The 26,781-nt window shown below is 40.6% G+C and overlaps 1 protein-coding gene across 1 annotated transcript in view; it reads right to left on the bottom strand.

Annotated features, from left to right (window-relative positions):
* Positions 1-26,781, bottom strand: part of CD109 (CD109 molecule) — a 131,507-nt gene that overhangs the window by 93,743 nt on the left and 10,983 nt on the right. The window contains exons 3-5 of the mRNA XM_060615955.2: positions 16,387-16,415; positions 8,958-9,188; positions 3,530-3,655 (exon numbers count right to left, since the gene is read on the bottom strand). Of these exons, the coding sequence (XP_060471938.1) occupies positions 3,530-3,655; positions 8,958-9,188; positions 16,387-16,415 (386 nt within the window). The remainder of the gene's footprint in view (positions 1-3,529; positions 3,656-8,957; positions 9,189-16,386; positions 16,416-26,781) is intronic.

Raw genomic sequence — 26,781 nt, 5'->3', positions numbered from 1 at the left:
TTAAGCACCTACCTTTCCTTGTCTTTCTTTTCCTAATCAATATGACCAAATCAATATGACAGATCCAGTCCACAAACCACTGCATGAGAAATCCTGTTAATTTTCAACTTATGATCTCACATCTTCCAAAAGTCTTTCTCCACTATCCTATCACCCTCTGTGTTCTAGTACATATCCTATTCACCACTCACTGAACAAATTAACCTCTTGGAGGCTGCCACCCAGCTGAGATTGTCCCTGGCCACCGTGCAGAAATGCCTCTGAATGGACCAACAGTGGACACTGACCCAAGGGAAGTCTATCCACAGCCACCAACAAAGAGGGTTGCTTGAAGGACTCTGAGATGATGGTTTTTCAGATGAGCCAATGCGACCAGTCCAGATTTGGACTAAAAACACCACAGAGGTTGACAGAAGAGTGAGGGGAGAATGACTCAGCCAGAGAGACAGAATGAGATGCGATCCCAAAAGCATCAGCACTCATCCTTACAATACACCTTCTTTATCCCATGCTAGTCCAAGTCACCCTGCACCCTTAGAAGTACCTGATGAGGGAAATACAAATCAAACCACAATGAGACACCACCTCACACTTGTCAGAACAGCTAAAATTAACAACTCAGGAAATGACAGATGTTGGCAAGGGTGCAGAGAGAGAGGAACCCTTTTGCGCTGGTGGTGGGAATGCAAACTGGTGTGGCCACTCTGGAAAACAGATGGAGGTTCCTCAAAAAATTACTGATAGAACTACCCTACGACCCAGCAATTACACTACTAGGTATTTATCCAAAGGATACAGGAGTGCTGATTCGAAGGGGCACATGCACCCCAGTGTTTATAGCAGCACTATCAACAATAGCCAAAGTATGGAAAGAGCCCAAATGCCACAGACTGATGAAGAAGATAAAGAAGATGTGGTACATAGATACAATGGAAGATTACTTGGCGATGAAAAAGAATGAAATCTTGCCATTTGCAACAATGTGGATGAAACTAGAGTGTATTATACTAAGCAAACTAAGTCAGTCAGAGAAAGGCAAATATCATATGATTTCACTCCTATGTGGAATTTAAGAAAGAAAACAGATGAACATAGGGGAAGGGAAACAAAAATAAGATAAAAAAAAAAAAAAAAAAAGAAAGGAAGACAAACCATAAGAGACTCTTAAATACAGAGAACAAACTGAGGGTTGCTGGTGTGGTGTTTGGGTGGGGGGATGGGCTAAATGGGCGATGGGCATTAAGGAGGGCACTTGTTGGGATGAGCACAGGGTGTTATGTGTAATTGATGAATCACTAATTTCTATTCCTGAAATCATTATTACACTATATATGTTAACTAACTTGAATTTAAATTAAAAAAATAAAATTTTTTGGAACTTAAAAAATAAAATAAATTTTAAAATTAAAAAAAAAAAAAACAACACCTGATGGACCTCACTGACTCAGCACCTCACGATTCCTCCACTGTCACACTGCCTTGTTTTCCTGTCACGCTTACGTTATTCAACTTTTATCCTATTATCCATGTCAGCACAACGATGATATTGAGGACAGAGATTTTGCATGTTTACCTCCTTATTTCCACAACTGCCCTATACGCCCTCACATATTTGATACAGGGACAGATAGATGGAAAGACAGACAGATGGATAAACAACTGATCCTGGAGAACTCTATAGTGAAATCAAAGGTGGGAACTAAGAAAACCCTAATTCCTTCACGCTCACAGTATATGTCCTAATCATCAACTCCCATCATTCCCCACATGTGCCAGTAACACCAAACTTCTCCCAAACCCCCAGACCCGTGAGGCTCTCTTCCATCTTCCCAACGTCTACACACAGCCTTCTCTCTGTGAAGTCTCACAAACACTGACTCTCCTCTTCCTCCATAAGCACAAATGTCTGGCTCCCCTAGAGCTCAACACCCCCTCCTCCAGGCTTCCCTGAGCCCTACACACACCTCTACACTTTCTCACTGCCCAACTGTCTCACCCCTGCAGCACACCCTCTCCGCAGGCACTCTTCATGGATGCTCAAAAACCATGTGCTGGCTAAGAGAGACTAGATCTGCTTTTAGGATGTGACCCCTTCCTAAAAGCAGAAAGGAGAAAATTTTTTTTTATTTTTTTTGGTACACTTATCCCACTTAAGGTCTTATGTTAATGAATGATTATTCCTTCTAATAAAGTGGTTCTCAGTGGGGAAGGGAGAGGGTATTTTTTCCCCCGTGGAGAGTGACAATGCCTGTAGACAATTCTGTTTGGCACACTCGGGCTGCTACTGGCATCTGAGGGGCTGAGGCTAAAGATCCTGCTAAACATCCTACAGTGTACCCAACCATGCCCACAGCAAAAAATTTTTGTCCAAAATGTCAACAGCTCTTTTAATAGAACTATTTTTAAAAGCTCTTATTCACAAACTTATATATTTTTTAATAAACTCCAGAGGAAAATGGGACAATATTCAATGAATCTTCAAACATCACACAGGGATGCACAGGAGAAAACCTAAGGCAGAGAGATGAGTCTGCCCTGTGAGATCTCAGAGCTTCAAAGGTTGGCAACAAACAAAGGAAGTAGGTAGAGGAGTTGGGGAGAAAGAGGACTTGGGGAACAGAAAATTGGTGTGGTCGTTTAAAACCACTGTTTCTTTTTTTTTTTTTTTTGGTATGTTTTAATGTTTTGTTTTGTTTTGTTTTTTGAGAGAGAGACAGAGAGAGGCACAAGTGGGGGAGGGGCAGAGAGAGAGGGAGACACAGAACCTGAAGCAGGCTCCAGGCTCTGAGCTGTCAGCACAGAGACCTATGCGGAGCTCCAAAGCATGAAACGTGAGATCATGATATGAGCCAAAGTCAGACACTTAACCGCATAGCCACCCAGACACCCCAATCACTGTGTGTTTGAAAACAATGATAAAGTAGGTTAGTCCAATCTCATCAGGAGTCATTCAGAGACATAAAATTTGCTAAATTATAACTATGTATCTGTAGCTTAGTTTTAAAATACTCAATGTATGCACTGAATAAGTAAAATAAACATTAATCAGTTTTACATTAAACACAAAACGTTTTGTGGCGCCTGGGTGGCTCAGTCGGTTGAGCATCCGACTTCGGCTCAGGTCATGATCTCGCACTCTGTGAGTTCGAGCCCCACGTCTGGCTCTGTGTTAACAGCTCAGAGCCTGGAGTCTGCTTTCAGATTCTGTGTCTCCCTCTCTCTCTGACCCTCCCCTGCTCATGCTCTGTCTCTCTCTGTCTATCAAAAATAAACATTTAAAAAAATGCCAAGTGTTTTAACCTTCAAACATTGTATTACAGAAAAAGACAACAATGGCTAAACCTCTAACATATTACAATGAAAGCTAACCCATTGATAAACACAGTAACTTCAAAATAAACCCCTTAAATTATCTAGATGTTCAGATTAACAATTTTCTGTTCATTGAATAAATGACATTGGAGATATTTCCCCACCTGACCTAATTAAATCACTTTAGCATTCCCCCTGAAAATATATTTATACTCACATTCACTTGAACTTGAATGGACCAGTCACCAAGTATTGGATGGGAAGATAATTGAAAAGTTTTGGAAACGATGCCAAGATCACTTTGTTCTGACAACCACTGTTGGATCAAATTGGACTTGGGGTCCTACAACAAAAACCGTACATGTTAACTATATAAATACTGCCGCATACATGTGTTATGAATGATGCCCTCCATGCAGCACTCCCAGGGACATCCTAAATATGGCACAGAGATACGTTTTGTAAAATGTTGGCCATACGTTACTAAACAGAAGACAAATCAGAATTTCTTCCTTTCTCATACCCTCCTGAGAACATCTTTATTCTGCTCCACCTTCCAATTCTTGGCACCATATTTCCCTCTACATGGAACACACACGACATGTGTAGCACCAAACCTGTGCTGTCATTGTTAACCTAGAGATAACAGACCTCGTGTATGTATTCAGGGCCCACTGCGTGTCAGGCACTCTGTCGTATCATTACCACTCATACGTCACTCAATCATCACAACTCTCCCTCAGGGTAGGACTGTCCTCACATTATAGCAGAAAACAGATTCCCACAGAGGTTAGGTAAACACTCAACTGTAAGTAATACATGAATTCAGGATTCGAACCCACACACCGTTTAATCCAACAAAATGTATCATAGCCATGTTTAGCCAAGGTTGTCCAGGAAAAACACTTCAGTTTTCCTAGACTTCCCCAAGGATCCCGTCATGCACACTCAGCCAAGCCAATGCAGCAGTCATCCCGGACTTCCCTTCACATTCCCAGCACCATCAACTCCACCTCTTTAATCTCTCTCTAATCCTCACATCCAGCTGCCATGTCCTGTTTTCTGACTATTACGACTAATCTCCCTCCTCCACTCTTGCCCTCCAATAAATACATCTTCCCCTCTGCCAACAGTGTTGTCCATCTGAAACACAAATCTGAGACTGAGGCAAAGTGGTGGAAATGCTTGGTACAGTTCCTGACATATGACAAGCAGCGGACCACAAGGTGGTGATAGCTTTTGTTTGCCTATAGAATGAGGTCTACGCTCCTTGACATAGTTTACATAACTTAGCAGTCTGATTCCATCTATATTTCTATGCTCATCTTCCTCTAAACATACAGATTTCTTTGCAATTCACTCCCAAAAGCCCATGCTTCTCAACCTCCACAATTGCTGCACAGAATGCCCTCCCTTCCTGTCCAATAGGTGAAATAAGCTCCAGTGTCCTGCCTCCTATACATGCTTCCAACAGACAAAATGGCCACTTCCTGGAGAGTCCCTAGTACATCTGGAGTTTACCCCTTTTGAGGACTACCCCTTTTGAGTTTACTGAACTCATGGGTTATATGGGGTTTTTTGTTCCCAGCTAGACTGTGAACTCATGAGAGCAGGGATCAAATATTTTCCCTGATTGTTATTCTCTATCCTTTGACTAGACGTAGTGGGTCAGCCCAGTTAACGGAAGCCAGAAGAAACCTCTCTCCCCAAGTGAGGGAGGATGTGAAAGTCAGAGGTAAGGACAATGCTGAGAATTGAGTTAGGAATAGTCTAGTAAGCCAGAAACTAATTGTTAAAACCAAAGACCAAAGCAAGTCAAGACTAAGTAGGTCACCCTCCTTGGCAAACTCCTAGGACGGGCATTGTAATCAGCTGTTGGCTCTCCTGCACCTGCCACAGCATGACGCGTGGGTGAAAACAAAAAATACCTTTTTTCTTCTGTCAGCCTGACAAAAATAAAAAATAATAATAATAATTCCCAGTGTTATTTAAACTGAATGGAAAGGAATGTTCATACTCTGCTGATGCATTATTTGGTGAGGGTATACGCTTCTCCCAGGTGGTACCATGGCCCTACAAAGGAAGTTCTAAATGAAGTCTTTGACGACTTTGAACCTGGAGGATCTGGACGGTTGGGAGTGAATGAGATAATCTCTCTGGTTTGTCAAGCCTGCCTCAGACCTAGGCCTAACTGTCACCAACCGGAAAACACAGACAATGTAGAAACACCAGAAGTTTTTACACATCAGGATTCGAACGGGCCATGCATGGTGGCACCACAGCAGAACCCAGCATTTGTATGTCACCATCTCCTGCTAGGACACACACAGGACAGCCATATACAACATGGACAGTGGCTCTGACACAGTCAGAACAGCCACATGCTGGAGATGCTGCAATAGTGGCCCCTTGTGTTGAGTCACCTTTAGATGGTTCTGGTGCCTCAGCACAGCACAGTACCTGCTGCCTGTGCCAGACTGTCTCAAGCAATAAATCCCCGGCTGGAGAATATGTCCAGTAGGAGTATTTCTGCCACTCCTCAGAGTCCTGGATTATGCACCCAGCGTCTGTCTAGCATGTAGAACTGGAGAAGTCAAATCACTTAAACGAGGTGGTCCCCTCACCTCACCAGGGATGAGGTCCTGGTTTTGTCATGGCTGCCCCACGCCAGAGTGTCAGGGCACAATCACAAGATACACCCTTAAGGCAACAACAGCTATTCCCATACAAGGTCATTCATCTGTACTTTCTTCAGGAAGGGAGTCACGGTAGAAGTCTGCTGTGCCAGCTACCATGGAGGTGTTGAAGGCACTGGTTTCCATAGTGTCAAGCCAGAGTAGCCAGAGGTAGCGAGAATTAGAGCAGAGGTAGGGCACGTTTTTACCACTGTCAAAAGGGCCCTGAAGGCCTTTTCAACCTGAGAAGGTCAGTTATCAAGGCAGACAAAATTAATAATACCAAATGATGAAAAAAAAAAAACAAACCACAAAACACTGAGCACCCCCTGAACATGCTGTGACTTGACAGTCAATATTTTAGCTACATCCTACAGCTACAGCAATTCTTTTTCTTTTTTTTACAGCTTACTGATTAGACAAGTTTATACACTCTGCTATGCTCACCACAAGTGTAGCTACTAGCTGTCCTGTTAGGTCACTTACTATTACAGTATCACTGACTCTCTTCTTGACCGGGCAGGATGGATTCCGAGAAGTTAGCCTCCCAGCCATCAGTGCACTTCTCCACGTTAGCCTGAAGGTGGTGCTGTACTAGGGAGTACAACTTTGTTCAAGTCAGGGGTTCTTGTTACACTAAGTTCCACTTTTTTCTAAGAGGTTTTGCCAAGAAACCAACTATTCTACACTGAAAGATGTAGAAAACATCACATTCTGGCCCAAATGACTGTTTTTCAGATGGAGGAAGACAGCAGTGTGGGCATCAGTGCTCCCATGTGGCTTCTGCAAGTGGCAAGGCTGGACCTGAGTTCATATCCCAGCCTCACTGCCCGGGTGCAGACAGCAGAGTATGGCAACCCCCTGGGCACTGTTCCCAACCACTCTGGGTTCCAGGTCGAATTTCAGTCTAAACGCCCCTTCCCGAGCCAAGAGGGCCACATGCTGGCAAAGCCAGTAGAATTTCTCAGGACCACAGGTCTCTCTGAGAAAGCCAAATGTGGCAAGCAAAGCCCAGAGTTGTAGAGAATAGCCCAAGAGTACAAATCAAAGGTTTCAAAGGCAGATCCTAAAGCACCATGGCGAGGCAAAATAATAAAAATGCACAGACAGCACAGTTCTAAATGCTTTACTTAAATTACTCACTTTAATCCTCACAAAAACCTCTGTGAGGTATTTGTCCCGCATCAGCAGGGTTAGTTCTGGGTTGATGCCTAGAACGGGCAATTTATCAAGTGCTGACTTTCATTACCACAGGTAGAACGAGGCAGATTGGATATAAACCGCCAGAGACAGGCAGGTGACCTCTAAATCCCCCACCTTACACTTAATTTCTGGCACGTACTAAGTTCTCAGTATATGTGGATAAACGGTGAAAGATGATATGACTGCGGTCCATAAAGCCCTGCTTAGAGAGCTACTTGAATTTAGACATGCTATTCACTATGCCAACCTCCTTTTTAGACATTCTGTTATACAGTGAAGGCAGAGATTCACAGGACTGCAATTCTTGGAAATTCAAGAAATACACACTGAGCAGCATGCCAGCTGATGTGTTTGCTACAAACACAATCTGGCTGGAAGTTACACGTATACATGTTTGTTTGCTTGATTTTTGTTTGGCTTTTAGTTTAATTTATAACAACAAAGAAGTTAAGAAGAATAGGAAGATGCTGAACTAAAAAACCTAAATTTGCCTTCCATTCTATGTCATTTATCAGAACATTGAAGGAAACCAAGAGGGTTCCCAGGACCAGGGACTTTCAGTTATAAAATCAAGAGAGTCCCAGGCAAACTGGGGTGAGCTGATCACCTTATTTCCATGTAATGATCAAATGTCTAGTATTCTCCTCAGCATAAGTATAGAAAAGCAGGTCCAGCAGGATATCAATGGTCCTCAACTTGGTTCCCACAGGAAAACACTCAGTCTAACTATCTGCCTCCAGACTATCAGAGTGTGCAAGCAGCAGAGGCCAAATGACTCCCTGCCAAAGGGGTTCCCATAATAACAAGAGCTAATGTTCAGTGAGCATGTACTATGTGGCAGGCATAGTTCTAAATGCTGTGCTTGGATTATCTCACAAAACCTTTGTGAGGTATTATTATTATTACACATTCTACAAATAAAGAAACTGGGGCTCTGAGAGATTAATTTTCTCACACAACTAGCATCTATTCTTCTTAGAGCAGACAGTGATCCTTTTATAAGTCAAACCACATCACGCCTGTCCTCAGAATTCTCCAGTGAATTCTTGCTTCACTCAGACTAAAATCCAAAGTCCATATCATGCCTAAGAAGACCCTGTATGGTCCATCCCTCCTCCAACCAACATACCTCTATCTTACCTCATCTCCTAATATTTGTCCCCTCACACCCTGGTACACTTTCAGCCTATTTTTCCTCCAATCCACCCAACGAGTTCCCACCAGGGCCTTTACACAAGCTGTTCCCTCTGTATGTATGGGCTCATTCTTTTATTTCCTTTAGGTCTCTGCTCAAATAGGACTCCCCTAACAATCTAGAGAAAAGAGCAAACATAAACACTCTCTCTCTCTTACACACACACACACACACACACACACACAGACACACACCAGTCCCTTTATATACATATTTATGTGTTTATTTAGTGCCTGTCTCCACACTATTCACTGAAATATAAGCTTGATATGAGCAGGGGACTTAATCTGTTCTGCTCAGTGCCCCACTCCAGAGCCCTGACCACAGAAGTTCAAAAAATGTTTAACAAATGAATTAATCAATGAAGAAGCAAGGACTGGAGCCCAAGCTAGCCGACTTTGGAGCCTGAGCTCTGACCCCACTGCTCTACCATTTCCCTTCCGAGAGAGAGTATTCTCATGTTGGGAGGGAAGCTTACCCAAGGCTAATTCTAAGATAACCTGACCAGAACTTCGCACAGAGCTTTAGTAAGATGGCTTGAACTTCTTACTTTATTTCTATCTGGCACTTACCTTAATTAGAATGTTTAAAGAAGTTTTATAAGGTTTAAAATCTGAGAAGAGTGTAATGACACGAAACTTCACTTCCTGCTTCGGCTTGTACAGGGACTTGTCTGTTTGAATGAAGACAGTCATTCTCTTGGTCTCAAATGATAAGCGCGTACTATTAGAGAATAAGATCTCATCCTGGGCACGTCCAGTTACACGTAGCTCATAAATCCCATCTGCGCTGTTGAGAGGTAGCTGGAGAAAATGAAGAGATCAGTCTCATTATTTTACCTCAAAAATGTTTTTAATTATGTTAGAATAGAAAAATTTCTATTTTTTAGGTTTACTTATTTTATTGAGAGAGAGAGAGAGACAGAGAGAGAGGGAGGGGGGAAGGGGCAGAGAAAGGAGAGAGAGAGAATCCCAAGCAGGCTCTGTACTGTCAGCACAAAGCCTGCCATCAGGATCAAACCCATGAGATCATGACTTGTCCAAGAATTGGACACTCAACTGACTGAGCCACACAGGCACCCCAAGAATAGAAAATTTAAGTCTATAGTATTATTAAACGTAATTGCCATGTTGAAAAACTTGCCCCTCCTAGGCACCAACATTAAACAATTTGTTTTCCCTCTTAACATCCTGTAGTTTTCTCTCCCGTTAAATTGCAGGGTTCTCAGAATGGAGGGCTCAACACCAGTCACCTTGTCATTTCCTAGCCCAAGTGTACATTCTTCCCAACAGTCACTGTGGGTCAGAATATTTAAGGTCTTTCAACACTTTTCCATGCCTCCCTCTTTGAGGCAGTCAACTGGTGAAAAGCACAATTTGCACAAGACTTGTTTCTTGCCGTATCTCTCTCGAACTCTTTTCTACAGTGTGCTCTCTTCCTGCATCCTGCACATCACAGGTCATCATCCTGGAAAGGATGGGGGTGCTGCTGCTTTCCTACTATTATTACCAACAGAATTCTTACCTTCCAGCATTAACAGACTTGAAGCCATACAGCAGTTTACATGACCTGTCATTTTACAACAATCCTTCAGGTGGTGCTCTCACTAACACCATTTTATACAGGGGCTTACAGGAATTTGGGAAGCTGTTCCAGGTTACTAGCTGAGATTCAAACCCAAGATGAGCTATACTACTCTAATAAAAGCCTCCATATGGTGTCTTTAAAGCATGTCTGACAATTCTCTGACTCTCTGCCCTTCAAAAAGTAGAGCCTCATTCCCCAGACTTAGGGACTTGCTTCTCAAGAAAATAATGAAGCTGTATTAGAGAAAGGATGGCTTCTGCCTGGTTCTCTTTCTCTCTGGGATTCTTCGCTCTGCGAGAATCCAGCTGCCATGTGAGGAGGACACTCAAGAAGCCTGTAGAGAGGCCCACATAGGGAGAAATGAGGCCCCCCGCCAAAACACACCACCAGCTCGACAGCCATATGAATGAACTACCTTACAGAGGATCCCTGACCTACTGAAGCCTTCAGGTGACTGCAGGTCTAACTGACATCCTGACTGCAGCCTTGTAATAGCCCAAAGCTTTGGGATAATCGGTTACACAATAGATGGCTAGTATACCTGACTTTTAGTTCGTTTTCATGATAATAAACCTGAGGTTCTGAAAGTAAATTCTGGCTCGTGTTGGCAAATAAGTTTTGTCCACAGAAAGCTCAGAGATCCTCCAGTAACTGCAGCTACCTTGAAGCTCACAATATGGATGAGAATATGAAGGAAATGTAACAAGCCACCAATAAAATGGTCAGCAAAAAAATATTTAGGGGGAAAAGTACTGATGCCCACAATTTACTTGGAGACACATTTTAAAAATAAGATGAATTAGGGGTGCATGGGTGGCTCAAACAGTTAAGCATCTGACTCTTGGTTTCAGTTCGGGTCATGATCTCACAGTTCATGAGTTCAAGCCCTGCATTGGTCTCTGCACTGAGCATGGAGCCTGCTTGGGACTCAATCTCTCCCTCCCTCTCTGCTCCTCCTTGGCTTGCTTTCTCCCTCTCTCTCAAAAAATAAGTAAATACACATAAATTTTTTTTTTAAATAAGATCAATTAATGGATGGAGAGACAGATGGATGGATAAATATGAAATAGAGCAAGTATAGTAAAGCATTAATGGTAGATTCTGAGTGGTGGATACAGAAGTGCTCACTACAAAATTCTTTCAAGTTTTTTTTTATATTGGAAAAATTCTTAATAAAATGTTAGAAGAACAATCAGTAGCATCACATTTACATAACTTCTAGTGCCAATTTTTGCTTTTCTTCAATAAATATTTATTGAGCACCTTCTAGCTCCAAATTGTTCTAAGTCCTTGGAATACAACATGAGCCAAAGATGTGTGACCTAGTAAGGCTAAGAGTCTAGCTTGGAACTTGCATTCTTATATTCTATTTTCCCAAATGATACTTCAGTTCTCAGATTCTTTTAAATAGATATTTTAATACTATAAGCAGAAAATTAAATATGCCAGCATATCATATATATGGCAAAGGTTCATAAATACTTTATATTTAAATAATGATATTTGATGGGATTGCTTTTTGTGATTTGGATATAGTTTGATCATTTTTAGTGGCACAGAGGTTCCAGAACTGATAGTAGATTGAAGATTTACGTCAAATTAATAATTCAGAGGCACAAAACTAAACAGCCCTATTTAACCATGAGAATGCCAAATAAAGAAGCAGAAGTAACACAGACGTGTTCAAAAACACAATCTCTGTGCCCTACTCCATCCTCCATCAGGGAGCTGGATCGCCTCAGGAGGAGACAGTACTATCTTTATGCTCCTTTCAGCTACCCCAAGTAATTTGCTTTTTTATTTTATTTTATTTTAATTTTTTTTAATGTTTATTTATTTTTGAGACAGAGCATGAACAGGGGAGGGGCAGAGAGAGAGGGAGACACAGAATCTGAAACAGGCTCCAGGCTCTGAGCGGTCAGCACAGAGCCTGACGCTGGGCTCGAACCCACGGACCGTGAGATCATGACCCGAGCCGAAGTCGGACGCTTAACCGACCAAACCACCCAGGCGCCCCAGTAATTTGCTTTTTTAGCTGCCCCATTAGAAACCCTGCCCACCCTCCATATGTAAGATTTAGGTGATTCAGGATCCTCAAAGCCTCAGTGTTATTCCCAGGGCTGGAAAGTCAGAGATTACAAAAGAACTTGGTGTATCAGTAGACCAGAGGTGACTCTATAAACCATGAGGCATCACCATACGCCTTGTGGTGTCACTGCCGACTCTGCATGGCACTAAGGATGCTGAGCTGTGGTAGAGAGCTTGACCCTCCACTGTTAACAGTAGAGGGACATAATGTGAAAGAGAATGAAGAAAATAATGTGGATTTTAAGCAATCTTTACGAAGGTTTTTCTCTGTATCAGACCTAGAATGGGTTGTAACCTGCTCCCCACAGTGGAGAGGCCACCAGAAGGTATTAAAAGCGCTTGTATCTCTACTGATCCTCTGCCTTCTTGGGGTCCCAGTTACTGAAAGAGTTCCAGGGATTGGTAATAAAGAGGTTCCCTCATCAGAGACTTCCCATGCCCTTCTCTTATGCAAGAACCAGTTATCTACCCAAGGGGATTCTGCAGTTTCACATGTTGAGCTGAGCGCCGAGGGCTGGAAAAAGATACAGTTCCCACAGACGGAAACTGCCTGGCAGCAGTACATCAAGGAGCTTTGATCAGCCAAGTACCAATTGGCACCTGAGTGGCGCGTGCTCATTATGCTAAGTCTGTTCTGTGCATACATAAATGCAAATTTCCTGAGTAAATGATTGCTCTTTGCCCAGGGTATTTAAGGCAAGTGTGCTCAAAAAGGTCCTTGGGGAGGGACTCCTGGCTGGCTCAGACAGTGGAACTAATGACTTTTGGTTGGGGTTGTGAGTTCAAGCGCCATGTTGGGTGTAGAGTTTACTTAAAAATAAAATAGAAATAAATAAAACTTGGGGCGCCTGGGTGGTTCAGTCGGCTAGGCGTCTGACTTCAGCTTAGGCCATGGTCTTATCGCTCGTGAGTTCGAGCTCACATGGGGCTCTCTGCTGTCAGTGTGGAGCCGGCTTCAGTTCCTGTCTCCCTCTCCTTTTCCCCTCCCCAGCTCATGCCTTCTCTCTGTCTCAAAAGTAAATAAAAACATTGAAAAAAAAAATTTTAATAAAAACAAATAAAAATTTACAAAAGATCCTTGGTGGGCAAGGAACTAATCTGGGATGACTAAAACCATTTAACCTTCTCTGAAAGATCAATTATCAAGGAAACGGAGACAACAAAATAGGATTTATCCTACTCTACTTCATTAATTACTTATAATTACTAAAATAAGGAGAGATTTCAAATAACTTTCAAAATAAAATTGAGGGATTTAAGATGACAGTTTCTACTTAAAATATATTTTTAAAATGTTAATTATACATAAAATAAACTTCAAAACATTCCTAACTTTAAAAACCTCTCCCTCATGTTAAGTTGGATTTATTTACAGAGAATAAAAGAAATTTGCCTAAAACATTTTCTGCAAAAAAATAACCTTTATACTAAGCATCAATCATTTTTATTTACTTCTTATTAAAAGTTGATTTTAGTGCATCAAAAATAGAAACAATGAGCTAATCAGATATTAAAAACCATTTGTTTTAATGAAGTCAAAATATTTACATTTTACAGCAAAAATTCATGAGAACCTCAAAAAACAATCTGAAATATTACAAACATCAGAATGCAAGTGCACACTCTGAAAGCTGAGCCTATTTTAACTGACAACTCATAACAATGCAGAACTTTCTATTTTTGCCAAGCATTATCAAATTTTCCCAGACACACTTTATGACTAAGTCTTTAAATTTTTGTTTTACTAGAAAAGGGATATAATGTCTAAGAAAGCCTTCGATAGGTAATTGCTATATCTATCTACAATAGAAATGGCATTACTGGGAAAGACAAATACAGGATTTGGAGTTAGCATTTCCCATAGGTAAGGATTAAAAGAATAATAGCAGCCAAAGCCCAGTTAATGATAGTTTGGACAAGTGCAATTTATAATAAACTGACATTACTGGAACAATCCCAAGCCTGATGCCTTCTCTTTCCAGCCTTTCTACACTTCCAGCCTGTGTAACTATAGGCTTCTCTGATGAAACCAGACAGTTGTACTTTAAGCTGTGGTTTCTGAACTTAAATCCCACACTCTTCTGCTACAGGACAATTCTATTACACAGGATTTATTTTAATCTTCTCATTGGAATACTCTTTCAACACCATCATGGCCAGCATCTATTATTTTAGGGTACATAAACGCAATGTAATGTTTTATTACCACTGAGATTGGGCTCTCCCCCCATTTCCACCTGCTTTGCCTCTCTTTCCCTACTTCTTATTCAACAATAGAAAAGCAGTTATATTTCTTAAGAGGGAAAGTACAAACATAATAGGTAAGAAACAACAGCTATGGTACATAAGTAATTTTTATAAAGTACTGTTTGGTAGCGCTACATTTTCTAGGAATACCATCCCCTACCACCACCCCTGCAAAAACTAATGTGCTTTCTGAATGTGCTTGATAAGTAACCTTCAAGAAGTAATGGGGGAACCTGGCTCATCAGTTAGTGCTAATCCTACATTAAGTAGGTAAAGTATCGGGGCCCAAGTTGTTAAAAAGAAACCACAGGCCCACGGTGGAGTCATTTGCTCCCAGAACAGTACATCGGGACTTAACTGCAGTTTCAACCTCTCCAGGAGTGAAATTTTAAGCCAATCAATCTGGAACTTTCTGACAAGCACCAATGAGGTCATCTGTCACATGGGCCCTCTCCCCCACCCCCACCCCACCCAAAGGAAGATGAGGTAATCTGCAGGATAAGACCCCTTGCCCTTCCCTTGCCTGGAACAATCCTTTCTTTTCTTTTGCTAATAACTTCCTTGCCCCACCTTCCTTCCTACAAAAACCTTCCGTGTTGTACAACTCTTTGGAGCTCCCCTCTGCTTGCTAGGTGGGATCCTGCCCAATTCATGAATCTCTTAATAAAGCCAATTAGATCTTCAAATTTACTGGGTGAAATTTTGTTTTTTAACAAAGTCATTAGTCAACTGTTCTCAGAAAAGTATACCAAATCGCATCTCTTGTTGGATGCTGTGGTCTACTTTCTCTACGGTACATTCAAAGTGTGAAGCTCCAAAATAAAACATGGTAATAAAAGTACAAACTTCCAAATCAAAGCTATGAGAAGCAGGATCAGTTCACAAACAGCATTTAATCACCAGGTTTTACGACTTTCTCAACAAAATAATAACCCCTGTTCACTTCCATAGCAAATTTTACAGCACTTTCACATCTCATTTCACCTCCAAGGTAAAGTACCCCCTATGAAGGAAGCAGTTTCTTTATCCCCTTTTCCAGAGCTAGGACAAGGGTGGGGTGAGTGAGACCCTTGCCTCTGGTGCAAAACTTAAGGAGGAGCCAAAAAAATCAGTAATCAAGATAAGTAAATTTTTAATATTTTAAAATAGAAAAGGTAGTGCAAAAAATTAAATTATGAACACAAAATTTTTTAACAAAGACAGGATCAATATCACCAATGTCTCAGGCTTCAATATGGCTCAGCGTGACCCTCCACTTTCTAGGACAGGGAAACCGAGGGGCAGAGTGTTAATTTCACACTCAAAACTTTGAGGTTCAGTAAGGCAGAAACGGCACCAAACCAGCCCAAGTTTCTTGGCAACACTCCAGGAAGGTTTCCCCAGTGAAGTTCCCTGTTTCACAAGCAAAAAATCTTTGCTATGAATTTGAAGAGGCTAATAACTGATCTCCCTGAAGTAACATTCTTTTAAAAATTTTTTTAATGTTTATTCATTTTTGAGAGAGAGGGAGAGAGAGAGAGAGAGAGAATGAGAGGGGGAGGGACCGAGAGAGAGAGGGGGACAGAGGATCCAAAGTGGGGCTCGAAGCTGACAGCAGAGAGCCAATGCAGGGCTTGAACTCACAAACTGTGAGATCGTGACCTGAGCTGAAGTCGGGCACTCAACTGATGAGCCACCAAGTGCCCCTAAAGTAACATTATTCTATTTTTTTAATAATTTTTTTTTAGTGTTTATTTATTATTGACAGAGGGAGACAGAGCATGAGTGGAGGAGGGTCAGGAGAGAGGGAGACACAGAATCTGAAACTGGCTCCAGGCTCTGAGCTGTCAGCACAGAGCCTGACGTGGGGCTCGAACTCACAGACAGCGAGATCATGACCCGAGCCGAAGTCGGATGCTCAACTGACTGAGCCACCCAGGCGCCCCAAAGTAACATTATTCTTAATTTAAAGGTGAAACTGAACTCAAGACAAACTCACAAGAAACGTAATTTGATATAAAAGTCAACAAAATATTAATTTATTTGTCTCATCAATGCAATGTATATTTCTGAAACCAAATTTTTTAAATGGATACTTACTGATGGAAGAGTAAGTGTCTTGAAAGAGCCTAAAAGCAAAACAGGGAAGAAAATAGAGTCATAATTGGAATATGATGATATAATACAAAACTCCCAAGAATCTCCTAAATACTCTTTCAGATGTGGAAAGAATCATAAGCTTACAGAATCACAAACTTATTTGGCCAAAACAAAACAATTTTATTAAATCCCAGAACACCTGAGAGATTATTACATATCCTTGTGCCGAAGAATTAAGGAAAGTGGAGCCAGACTTAAAAGGCTATCAGTGGGTGAACCCCCCAAAAAGATTAGTTTAAGTTCTGCTTCTCTTTTCCATTATCATTTTTGTTGTCATTGTTGCTGCTACTCTTGTTGCTGCTTTCAGGTTATACACATTTGAGGGACACTTCAATCGGTGTTGAGGAAGAACCTAAGGTTTATTTCTTACGTTCTCAGACCCTCATGATAAAAGAAGAAAAGGAAGGCATTAGTCATGTCAGTGGTGAGCTGGGACTCATAACTGACTCACTGGTATTAGAGTGAGGCAGACTTTTTTTTCATGTAAAGTTTCTAAACATAGGACTTCTAATTTAACTCATGCCAATTTCTCATCAGATCTAATTATTTCAAGGGAAAAAAAATGTTTCAAGTTAAAAACAAAAGAATACTTATCCAAAGTTCCCATTTAAGTGACATGAGTTCAGAGGTGGTGACAGGTCCTCACAGTTCCTTCATTTAAGAAATATTTGTGAATATTTAAGAATTTTTACCACAATGACAAGACAGGTATGGCCCCCATCCTCCTGGAAGCCACATGTGTCTACCCTGTAGGAACGGACAGACGCCAGAGCACAGCACAGTACAGAGCAGGGGTTAAACAAGTGGCCTCTGGAATTAGACTACATCAGTTCTAAAATGAATCAACCATGTGCTCACCCCATCCTTGAAAAAGGTACCTGATTATCCAGGCTCCATTTTTTCATCCATAACATGAGCAAGCTAATTAATAATAGTACCAATCTCACAAGGTGGTTGTGAAGAATAAGTACGTTGATATCTGTAAAGTGGATAGAACAGTGTCTGCCACACAGGAAACACTTCATAACTGTAAGTCATTATAGTGCCAGAAAACCTGAAGAGCTATCCACTGGGGATGTCAGCAAGCCTCTACAGCAAGGTCTTCAAATTGTTATAATGGAGCACGGAGTCAATTACGACATATTACCAATGTCAAGTTAGAGGATCAAGTTACATATATGTACTTTCTCAACCAATATATTAAATATTAGAAAACCTTAATTCCTTAGTTTTGCTCAAATAGAAGAAATAAAGCTAATACATGTCCTGCCTGCCTACATCCTTATAAATGGTCTTGCACAACCCCCGATGTGCGTACACCCACTTTGAAGACCACTACCCCAATGGGCCTCCATGAAATACAAATATGTTTTCAGCAGCAGATAAGCAATTCATCAAAATCACTTATCCCCTAGCAAAGATCAGTTTATCCAATAACTGTCGCCATAGAAAGCAAAGAGCAAGACTCTTAAATAATAGGACAAAGGACAAAAAGTGTCTTGAAAAGGAGAAGAGGGAGAAACAACTGAACAGATATAACTCGATATGGAAGGGCTGCAATAAAGATAGGGCAGAGACCACCTCAGAGGGATCAGGGGAAGGCACCTAGAGAACATGATGCCAGAGTCTAGGGTTGTAGGATAAAGGAAAATTAGCCAGATGCGAAGGAAAGGGAAGAGCTTCCAGGCAGAGCAACAGCAAGTGCAAAAGAGTGGAGGTCAGCATGAGTCTACAGAAGCAAAGAGCTGGCAGAGAGAGGATTATAGAGATGAGGCTGGACCAAATCATAAAAGGCCTTTTACACAGCGTGAGTCCTTGCCAGGATCATTCCAGGTTCTGCTGCTCTCCCAGCATCCTGAGTTAGCATTTGTCCTGAATCTTTTCAGAGCAGCAAAATATCAATATGAGATGGGTTTAATGTGCACAAGATTTAACTCTGAAATACTATAGTCATGCTTTGGGAATATCTCAACTTGTGGGAAGAAACATCTCATCAAGTTCTTATTTTTAATGAGATGGGCATATTCTATACTGAATTGAAGAGAAACTGAGAAGCCCTATGATATTGCAGCAACTAAGTTTGGTGAGACATTCAAAACCACCATAAATACAGACAATTTACTGGACAAGTTTTGTGTTGTAAAAATATTTGCTGGAGGGAGTCATGGTACTCTCCAGGCAAAAAGACAAACCCTGTAACATATTTGAACTGAAACATTTAAATAGTTCAATATGGGGGTAAAGATGGAATTGAGAATATCCTCCACACAGCAGAATTTACTCTGATCTTAACACATACCTCAGCATATGTGAAGAGAGTGTGTTCTCAATTAAAAATATACCAACAATGAACAAGTGGAATTTGAAATTAAAAATAACACCATTTACATTAGCATCCCAAACAAAGAAATACTTAGGTTTAAACCTAACAAAATGGTTACAATACCTATATCTGGTAAATGAAATCAAGGAAGGATTAAATAAATGAACAGATATTCAATGTTCACGGACAGAAAGACTCAATACTGTCAAGACGTCAGTTCTCCCCAACTTGAGCCATAGATGCAATGCAATCCTAATCAGAATCCCATAAAGTTATTTTATGGAAATCAACAAACTGATTCTAAAGTTTATGTGGAGATGCAAAGGACCCAGGATAGCCATTACAATATTGAAGGAGAACAAAGTTGGAGGATTGATGCTACCAAGTCTAAAACTTACCGTAAAGCTATAGTAACCAAGGCAGCGTGGTACTGGCAAAAGACAGGCAAACTGATTAATGGAACAGAAGATAGAGCCCATAAATAGACCCCTACTAATATGGTTGAGTGATCTCTGACAAATGAGCAAAAGCAATCCAATGGAGCAAAGCTGTCTCTTCAAAAAGTAATGCTGGAACAATGGACATCTACATACAAAAAAGTGAATCTAGACAGACCTTACCCCCTTCACAAATATTAACTCAAAACAGATCATAGACTTAAATATAAAATGCAAAACTATAAAATTCCTAGAATATAGCATAGGAGAAAACCTAGATGACCTTGGTCTTTTTCAGTATAACACCAAAGATACAATCCATTAAAGAAATAATTCATAAGCTGGACTTCATCAAAATCAAAAACTTCTGCTATGCAAACGACAACATCAACACAATGAGAAGATAAGCTACAGATTGGAGGAAATATTTGCAAAAGACACACCTGATAAAGGGACTGTATTCCAAAGTATGCAAAGAACTTTAAAAACTCAACAATAAGGGGTACCTGGGTGGCTCAGTCAGTTAAGCATCTGACTTCAGCTCAGGTCATTATCTCACAGTTAGTGAGTTTTAGCCCCGAATCGGTCTCTGTGCTGACAGGTCAGAGCCTGGAGCCTGCTTCGGATTTTGTGTGTCTCTTTCTCTCTGCCCCTCCCCCGCACGCACAGGTGCGCATGCTCTCTCTCTCTCTCTCCCTCTCTCTCTCTCTCTCTCTCTCTCTTAAAAATAAACATTAAGAAAATGTTTTTAATAAATAAATATTTTTAAAAAATAAAACTCAACAATAAGAAAACAAATAACTAGAAAATGGGCCAAAATATTAATAGACAACTCAGCAAAGAAGATACACAGATGGCAAGTAAGCATAAGAGAAGATGTTCCACATCATAAAGAAATGCAACTGAAGCAATAAGATACCAGTACGCTGGTATCAGTCATTGACAACATCAAATGCTGGCCAGGATGTGGAGCAACAGGAGCTCTCACTCACTGCTGGTTTGCAACGCAAAATGATACAGCCACTTAGGAAGACAGTTTGGCAATTTCTTACAAAACTGAACATACTTTTACCATATGATCCAGCAATCACATTCCTTGGCATTTACTCAAGAGTTGAAAACTTATGACCACACAAAAATCTGCACACAGATATTTACAGCAGCTTTATTAATAATTGCCAAAGCTTAGAAGCAACCAAGTTTCCTTCAGTCGGTGAGTGGATAAATAAACTGTGATACATCCAGACAATGTAATATTATTCAGCTCTAAAAATAAATGAGCTATCAGACCATGAAAAGACATGGAGGAACCTTAAGTGCATACTACTAAGCCAAAGAAGCAATCTGAAAAGGCTACATACTATATAATTCCAACTAAATGAGAGCTGGAAAAAGCAAAACCATGGATATGATAAAAAGATCAGGTTGCTGCAAGGTGGCATAGAAAGATGAATAGGCAGAACACAGAGGGTTTTCAGGGCAGTGAAAATACTCTGTATGATATTATAATGATGGACATATGCCATTATATACTTGCCAAAACCCACAGAATATACAATGCCAAGAATGAACCCTAAGGTAAACGATGGACTTTGGTTGTTTATGATGTGTCAGTGTAAGTTCATCCTTGCTAAAAAAAAATATGTACCATTCTGGTTAGTGATGTTGATAATAGGGGAGGCTAGGCATATATAGGTACAGGGATAATAAGAGAAATCTGCCAAAAAAAAGTCTTTATTTGAATGTTCAAATTGTCTGATCATTCCATTATATATATTTGTATAAATTATATAAATATAAATATATATAAATATTATACAAATAATAATATAGTAAAACCTTGGTTTGCGAACATAATTCATTTCGGAAACATGCTTGTAATCCAAAGGACTTGTATATCAAAGCGAATTTCAAGAACCATTGGCTCGGTTGTGATCACGTGACATTCGGGATCACGTACTACTCCTATTGCAAAACATCGCTCATTTATCAAGTCAAAATTTTTTAGAAAAGTTTGCTCATCTTGCAGAACACTCAGAAAGAGTTACATGCAATCCAACGCTTTAATGTATATATAACGGAACAGTGAAAATACTTGAATGTTCAAATAAGTTATGGATTATAACCTACTGAATAAAGAGTCAACGTGCTCATGCTGCCCTATAAGTAAATAGATGAGTGAAAGAAGAAGAAAAAGTTCTTCTTTACCATAAAATTCCAACTAATAAACACAGAAGGAATCATGGAATTAGAAAATTTCACAACTATCACGGTAATAATTGATTCAGCGATAATCATCAATCTTGTGTGTGCAAGCTGGATGAGACTCGTGAGAAATAATGAGCTATTGTTGTCCTAAACTACTAAGTTTTAGGGTGGTTCAATCACAGAAATGGATGACTGGAATACTCTTGAAATAAAAAGAGTAACTAGCAAACCTCTAAAGGTATAGAGTCAAACACAATAGCCTGTAGCCATAGTGGTTATTGAAATGAGCAACTGAAATGTGCTACAAATACAAAATGCACCCATATTTGTAAGACTTAAAAAAGTATAAGTATATAAACTATCTCAGTCATGATTTTATAATTACTACATGTTGATAATATTTTATGAATTACTGGGTTAAACAAAAAATATTAAAATTAATTTTTTAATTAATTTTTTTAAGTTGGACTCCACCCAGCATGGAGTCCAACACATGGCTCAAACTCATGACCATGAGATCAAGACCCAAGCTGAAATTAAGAGTCAGACACTTAACTGACTGAGCCACCCAGGCGCCCCTAAAATTAATTTCACCTCAATTTTTTTACCTTTTTTTTAAAGATCTTATTTTTAAGTAATCCCCACAGCCAACATGGGGCTCAAACTCACAACCTCAAGATCAATAGTTGCATGATCCACTGACTGAGCCAGTCAGGCGCCCCCCTCCCAATTTTTGTAACCTTTCTAATGTGGTTACTAGAAAATGCTATTACATGAGTGGTAGCACCATACTTGTATTGGACAACGTTGGTGTAGAGAATGGAAGACTCACATTTTTGCTTAGAAGCAATAAAACAACGAACGGGTCTGACTGCATACAACTTTTAAGTTTGGTGAATAAAATAATAACAGATACTATTTATAGTGTTATAAAAGCATTACATATTTTAGCTGATCTAATTGGCATTATAATCTTATTAAGTATTATTATCCTTCTACAAATGAGAACCCTGAGTCACAGAGGCATTAAGTGACTTGCCCAAGGTCAAACAGAAAAGAAGTAACAGAGCCAACATTCTAACACAGGCAGGCTGCCTCTTGGATCTGAACTGTAACTCACTCTCAGGGCATCTGGGTGGCTCAGTCAGTTAAGTGTCTGACTTCGGCTCAGGTCATGATCTCGCAGTCCCTGCATCAGGGACTCTGATCAGGGACTCATCAAGCCCTGCATCAGGCTCTCTGCTATCAGCTCAGAATCCGCCTCAGATCTTCTGTCTCCCTCTCTCTCTACCTCTCCCCCACTCGTGCTTTTTCTGTCTCAAAAATAAATAAACATTTTTTTAAAAAAAATCACCACTCTCAGGACAAGAACAGCAGCTGTACCTCTGTTCTTTTACCCTGCATACCTTTGATTATTGTAAAGGTTCCCCAGCCTAGAGAGCCTCTTTGTGCACGTTATCACCACTCAAAATCTCCATTACCTGGGGCTCCTCTCCTCAACTCTATGCTAGTCATCAGAGAACCTGGGGATTCTCTTTCATCCATGTTTCTCCCAACCCTTAGAGTCACGCTATAAGCACTGAAGTAGCAGAGCTAATTTTAAAATAATTCATGTTATACAAGAACTTCTGAAAAGGAAATAAAAACTTGAAAATTTCCCGACTCTCATAACACTTCCTCACACTAGTTTTGATACATTTGAGGTTAATTTCAATTTCTGAAAAATCCCTCTTCAAAGGAAAGTTAAATAATCACATCTGTCTATGGTTGGGATCCCAGGGAAGCCAACGCTGAGATGGTGATTAAAGTGCAAGGGTTTGGGGAGCTCCGGGGTGGTTCCGTCGGTTAAGCACCCACTCTCGATTTCTGCTCAGGTGGTGATCTCACGGTTGTAAGATCAAGCTCTGCTTTGGACTCCGTGCTGGGGGTGGAGCCTGCTTAGGATTCTCTGTCTCCCTCTCTCTCTGCACCCACTCTTTCTCACAATAAACTTTTTTTTTTTTTTAAGTGCAAGTGGTTTTGTAGGGAGTGCTCTTGGGATCAGCACCTGGAGAAGGGAAGGGAAAGGAAGGAGACGGGACAGGGGAGAGAGGGAGGCAGAGCTACAACGCAGGCTCCAGAGGTGTCACAAGTGAGCTCAGGAGCAGCCATGATCCTTGAGAACTGTCCTGAGTCAGGGGGAGGGGACTGGACACTCACCCAAGGAGGAGTGCCCCTGGGGCAAGGTGATTCCCTTTACCACAGCCAATTCCCAAAGGGGGCTGGCTGTGAAGGCAGTCTGTGGCAACACTGCCTGTAGCTAGAGGGAATGAGTCCTTCTTCCCTGAAAGGCTCCATCGGGAGCATGCACAGCACAGCATCCACCACAATATCCCACATTGGAACAAAATCAAAAAAATTACACTGCAGAAAGCAGGGCCCCAGCAAATCAGTACCCTCGATTATTGAGAGGTATTTATTTTTCATTACTTTAGAATAAATCATCAGGGTTGACTATTTTGTCAGCCAGTGACTTGGAGGAAACAATGTGCTTCCTTTCCATCATGGACTAACATACAGTCTACCTCCATCACCACCAGATTTACAAAGACTGTGTGTGTGTGTGTGTGTGTGTGTGTGTGTGTGTGTGTGTGTGCGCGCGCGCGCGCGCATTAGGGCAAGGGGCGGGGGATTTATTTTTATCTAAGTGTGACACCAAATAAGGAGAAAGTAAAAAACAGCTGTGAATCTACAATCCAAATAAATCCAGTAAGTTGATTAATTGGAGGGCAAGCATTTCAGCAATTCAAGACGAGCTACCAACCCCCGCCCCCCCTTTTTTTTTTAATGTAGCTCTTTTGGTCAAACTTTTGAGGGGTTTTCTCATTAGAGAAAAATTGGAAAAGGATGTTGACTGCATGCCTGGGTCCCACTACTCTGACACATGAGAGTGTCTGTGTACAGACCCAGGAAAGACAGAGTCAGAAACAGAAACTGCCCCCAAAAGCTGGAGTGTAGGGGCAGAGATGTCCCACCCACCCCTGATTCTGACTGGATTCAGGGAGTGGCTCAAAGGATATGTAGAGGAGATCCAATTTAAAGCCCACTCACTGCTCTTGTGTGTCCTTATTAAAAGGTCGACTTCAAGTACTTGACATTTTTTTCAACATGTTGTGTTCCCTCTAAATTTACAAATGCAGCTTGGAATTTCCTAGGCACTTACTAAGCCTTATGTGAAAGCCCTACATTCTAGAAATAATTTACACAGTCAAAACATAAAATTGGGAGCAGAGTGGTGGGAGTGTAGATGAGGAATAGTAATCTCTTTCTGTACTGTTGCTAGCTTGAAGATTAAATAGAATTTGCAAATTGTTGTGACCACTTCTGCTCCCTTTTAGCAAGTTTCCATTCAGACATGGGAAACAGTCCCCACCTCTTAAAACACTGCATGGCACTCTTTTAAATCAAAGACTAAAGATCCGCTCTGTTATGTGAAGTCCTTCTCAATATTATTGTAGATAAGTCTGTAAAACTCCGGTCATTTTTGTGTATAACCAGAGTCAATCTTTGAACCCTTTCAGATGCTTTCTCCTTCCCATCGCTGCCGAAGCCACTCAAAAGAAACCTTGTTTTAAGGCTTCACAATTGGCACAAGCCTGAGAGCTGGCCATTTGATTTACAAATAGAGTCCAGCTATTTTTAAGTTGTGTAATAAGCATACACAAAAACTAACCTTCCCTTAACTTTTTAAACACACTCTATAATACCATATGCTGCCTCTTCTGACATCTGTGCTCACCAAATAGCTCTGCAGAGAACTGCTGAAGGGAAGGGGTAGTGTGTAACTGGAAATCCAATTGGTCCAGAAATATTCTGTATGGAAAAAAAAAAAAAAAAGAAATAGCTTTTCCACTATATGTGTGCGTGTGTGTATACTTTTTTTCAACTTGTTCCCATTAAATTTACAAATGCAGCTCAGAATTTCCTAGGCAAATATATGCCTGGCTTAGTATTTACAGCTTAATTATTTTTGGCAACTCTCTGCTATTGAGGAATATATAGTAATAAACTTAAGTATATCACTTTTTTAGCTGAAAACTTTGACCTCTTTACCAAGTTATTACATATTCTCAGTATTCAGCATTTTCTTTGTTCACAGACTGTGAGAAATGGGGTTTTCAACTCCAAATCCGTGGAAGACAAAATCTTAAAATATGCTTCTGCTTCACAGTTTAATGTCACTTTAAGGTTAAGTAACTCTTCAGTGAATTCAATCTATACAGAAAAGACAAGCATTTCTAGTAAAACAAAACAAAGCAAATCTCTTTTGGTCCCATATACACCCTTTTAATTTTTTTTCTCTCCTGCCTCTCCTTACTTACAAACATCTCAATAAACACGAGTTTCATAAATGATGTTTTGTTCCATTTAGACCACTGAGTATAAACAGGTCGAACAAAACCCACTAAAAGTAAAATAAATAAAATGGTACAGTATAAACTAAATGTTAGGTGCGATACATATGAAAAACCAAGAGTCACACAAGACTCTAGGCTACTAAATGTACAGGGCACTTTTGATGTCAGGGTTAGCAAACTACGGTCCACGGGCCAAATGTTGCCCACACCCACTTTCATACAGTTTGTGAACCAAAAATGGTTTTGCGTTTGTAAATAGCCGGAAAAAGAAACAGAGTAATATTTCATGACACATGAAAATTATATGAATTCCAAATTCAGTGGCCATAAAATTCCATGAGGACGCTCATTTATTATGCAGTCTATAGCTACTTTGCCTCTACAAAGACAAACAACAAAAACCATAAGGCAGCAGAGCCTATCATGTTTACCATCTGGCCTTTTACAGAAAAAGTTTACTGAACCCCTATGGTATAATGCTCCTTTTAGGGAGATTTCCTCCTTTCTCAAGGGATAAGAAATAAGGCCCACTCGAAGTCAGAATCGAAGTGCCTCGGTGGCTCACTTGGTTAAGTCCAGCTCTTCATTTCGACTCGGGCCATGATCTCACGGTTCATGAGTCCGAGCCCCAGCCGGCTCTGCACTGGCAAGCAGAGCTTGCTTGGGATTCTCTCTCTCCCTCTCTCTGCCCCTCCCCCACCAAAATGAATAAGTAAACTTAAAAAAAATTCAAAGTGCCTTCAACAGAGACCTGGCCTGATGCCACAGCGTGTGCTCAGAAGGGTGGCATTGGTACTAACATCTGATACTAGGAAATGCTGGGTACGACCCAGCTAACATTCTCCAGTGTTTAGCATGTTTAGCCAGCTAACATTCTCCAGTGTTTAGCCAGACACTATGATAAATGTTCTAAAGAAGTGCACTAAAAAAAGAAAAAAAGAAATGGGTAAAATTAATTTTAATAACATAT

The sequence above is a fragment of the Panthera onca genome, chromosome B2 (assembly GCF_046562875.1).
Source record: "Panthera onca isolate mPanOnc1 chromosome B2, mPanOnc1 haplotype 2, whole genome shotgun sequence".
In the NCBI taxonomy this organism is placed as follows: Eukaryota; Metazoa; Chordata; class Mammalia; order Carnivora; family Felidae; genus Panthera; species Panthera onca.
The sequence above is the reverse complement of the archived record's forward strand: the minus strand, read 5'-3'. Positions and strand labels throughout refer to the sequence as shown.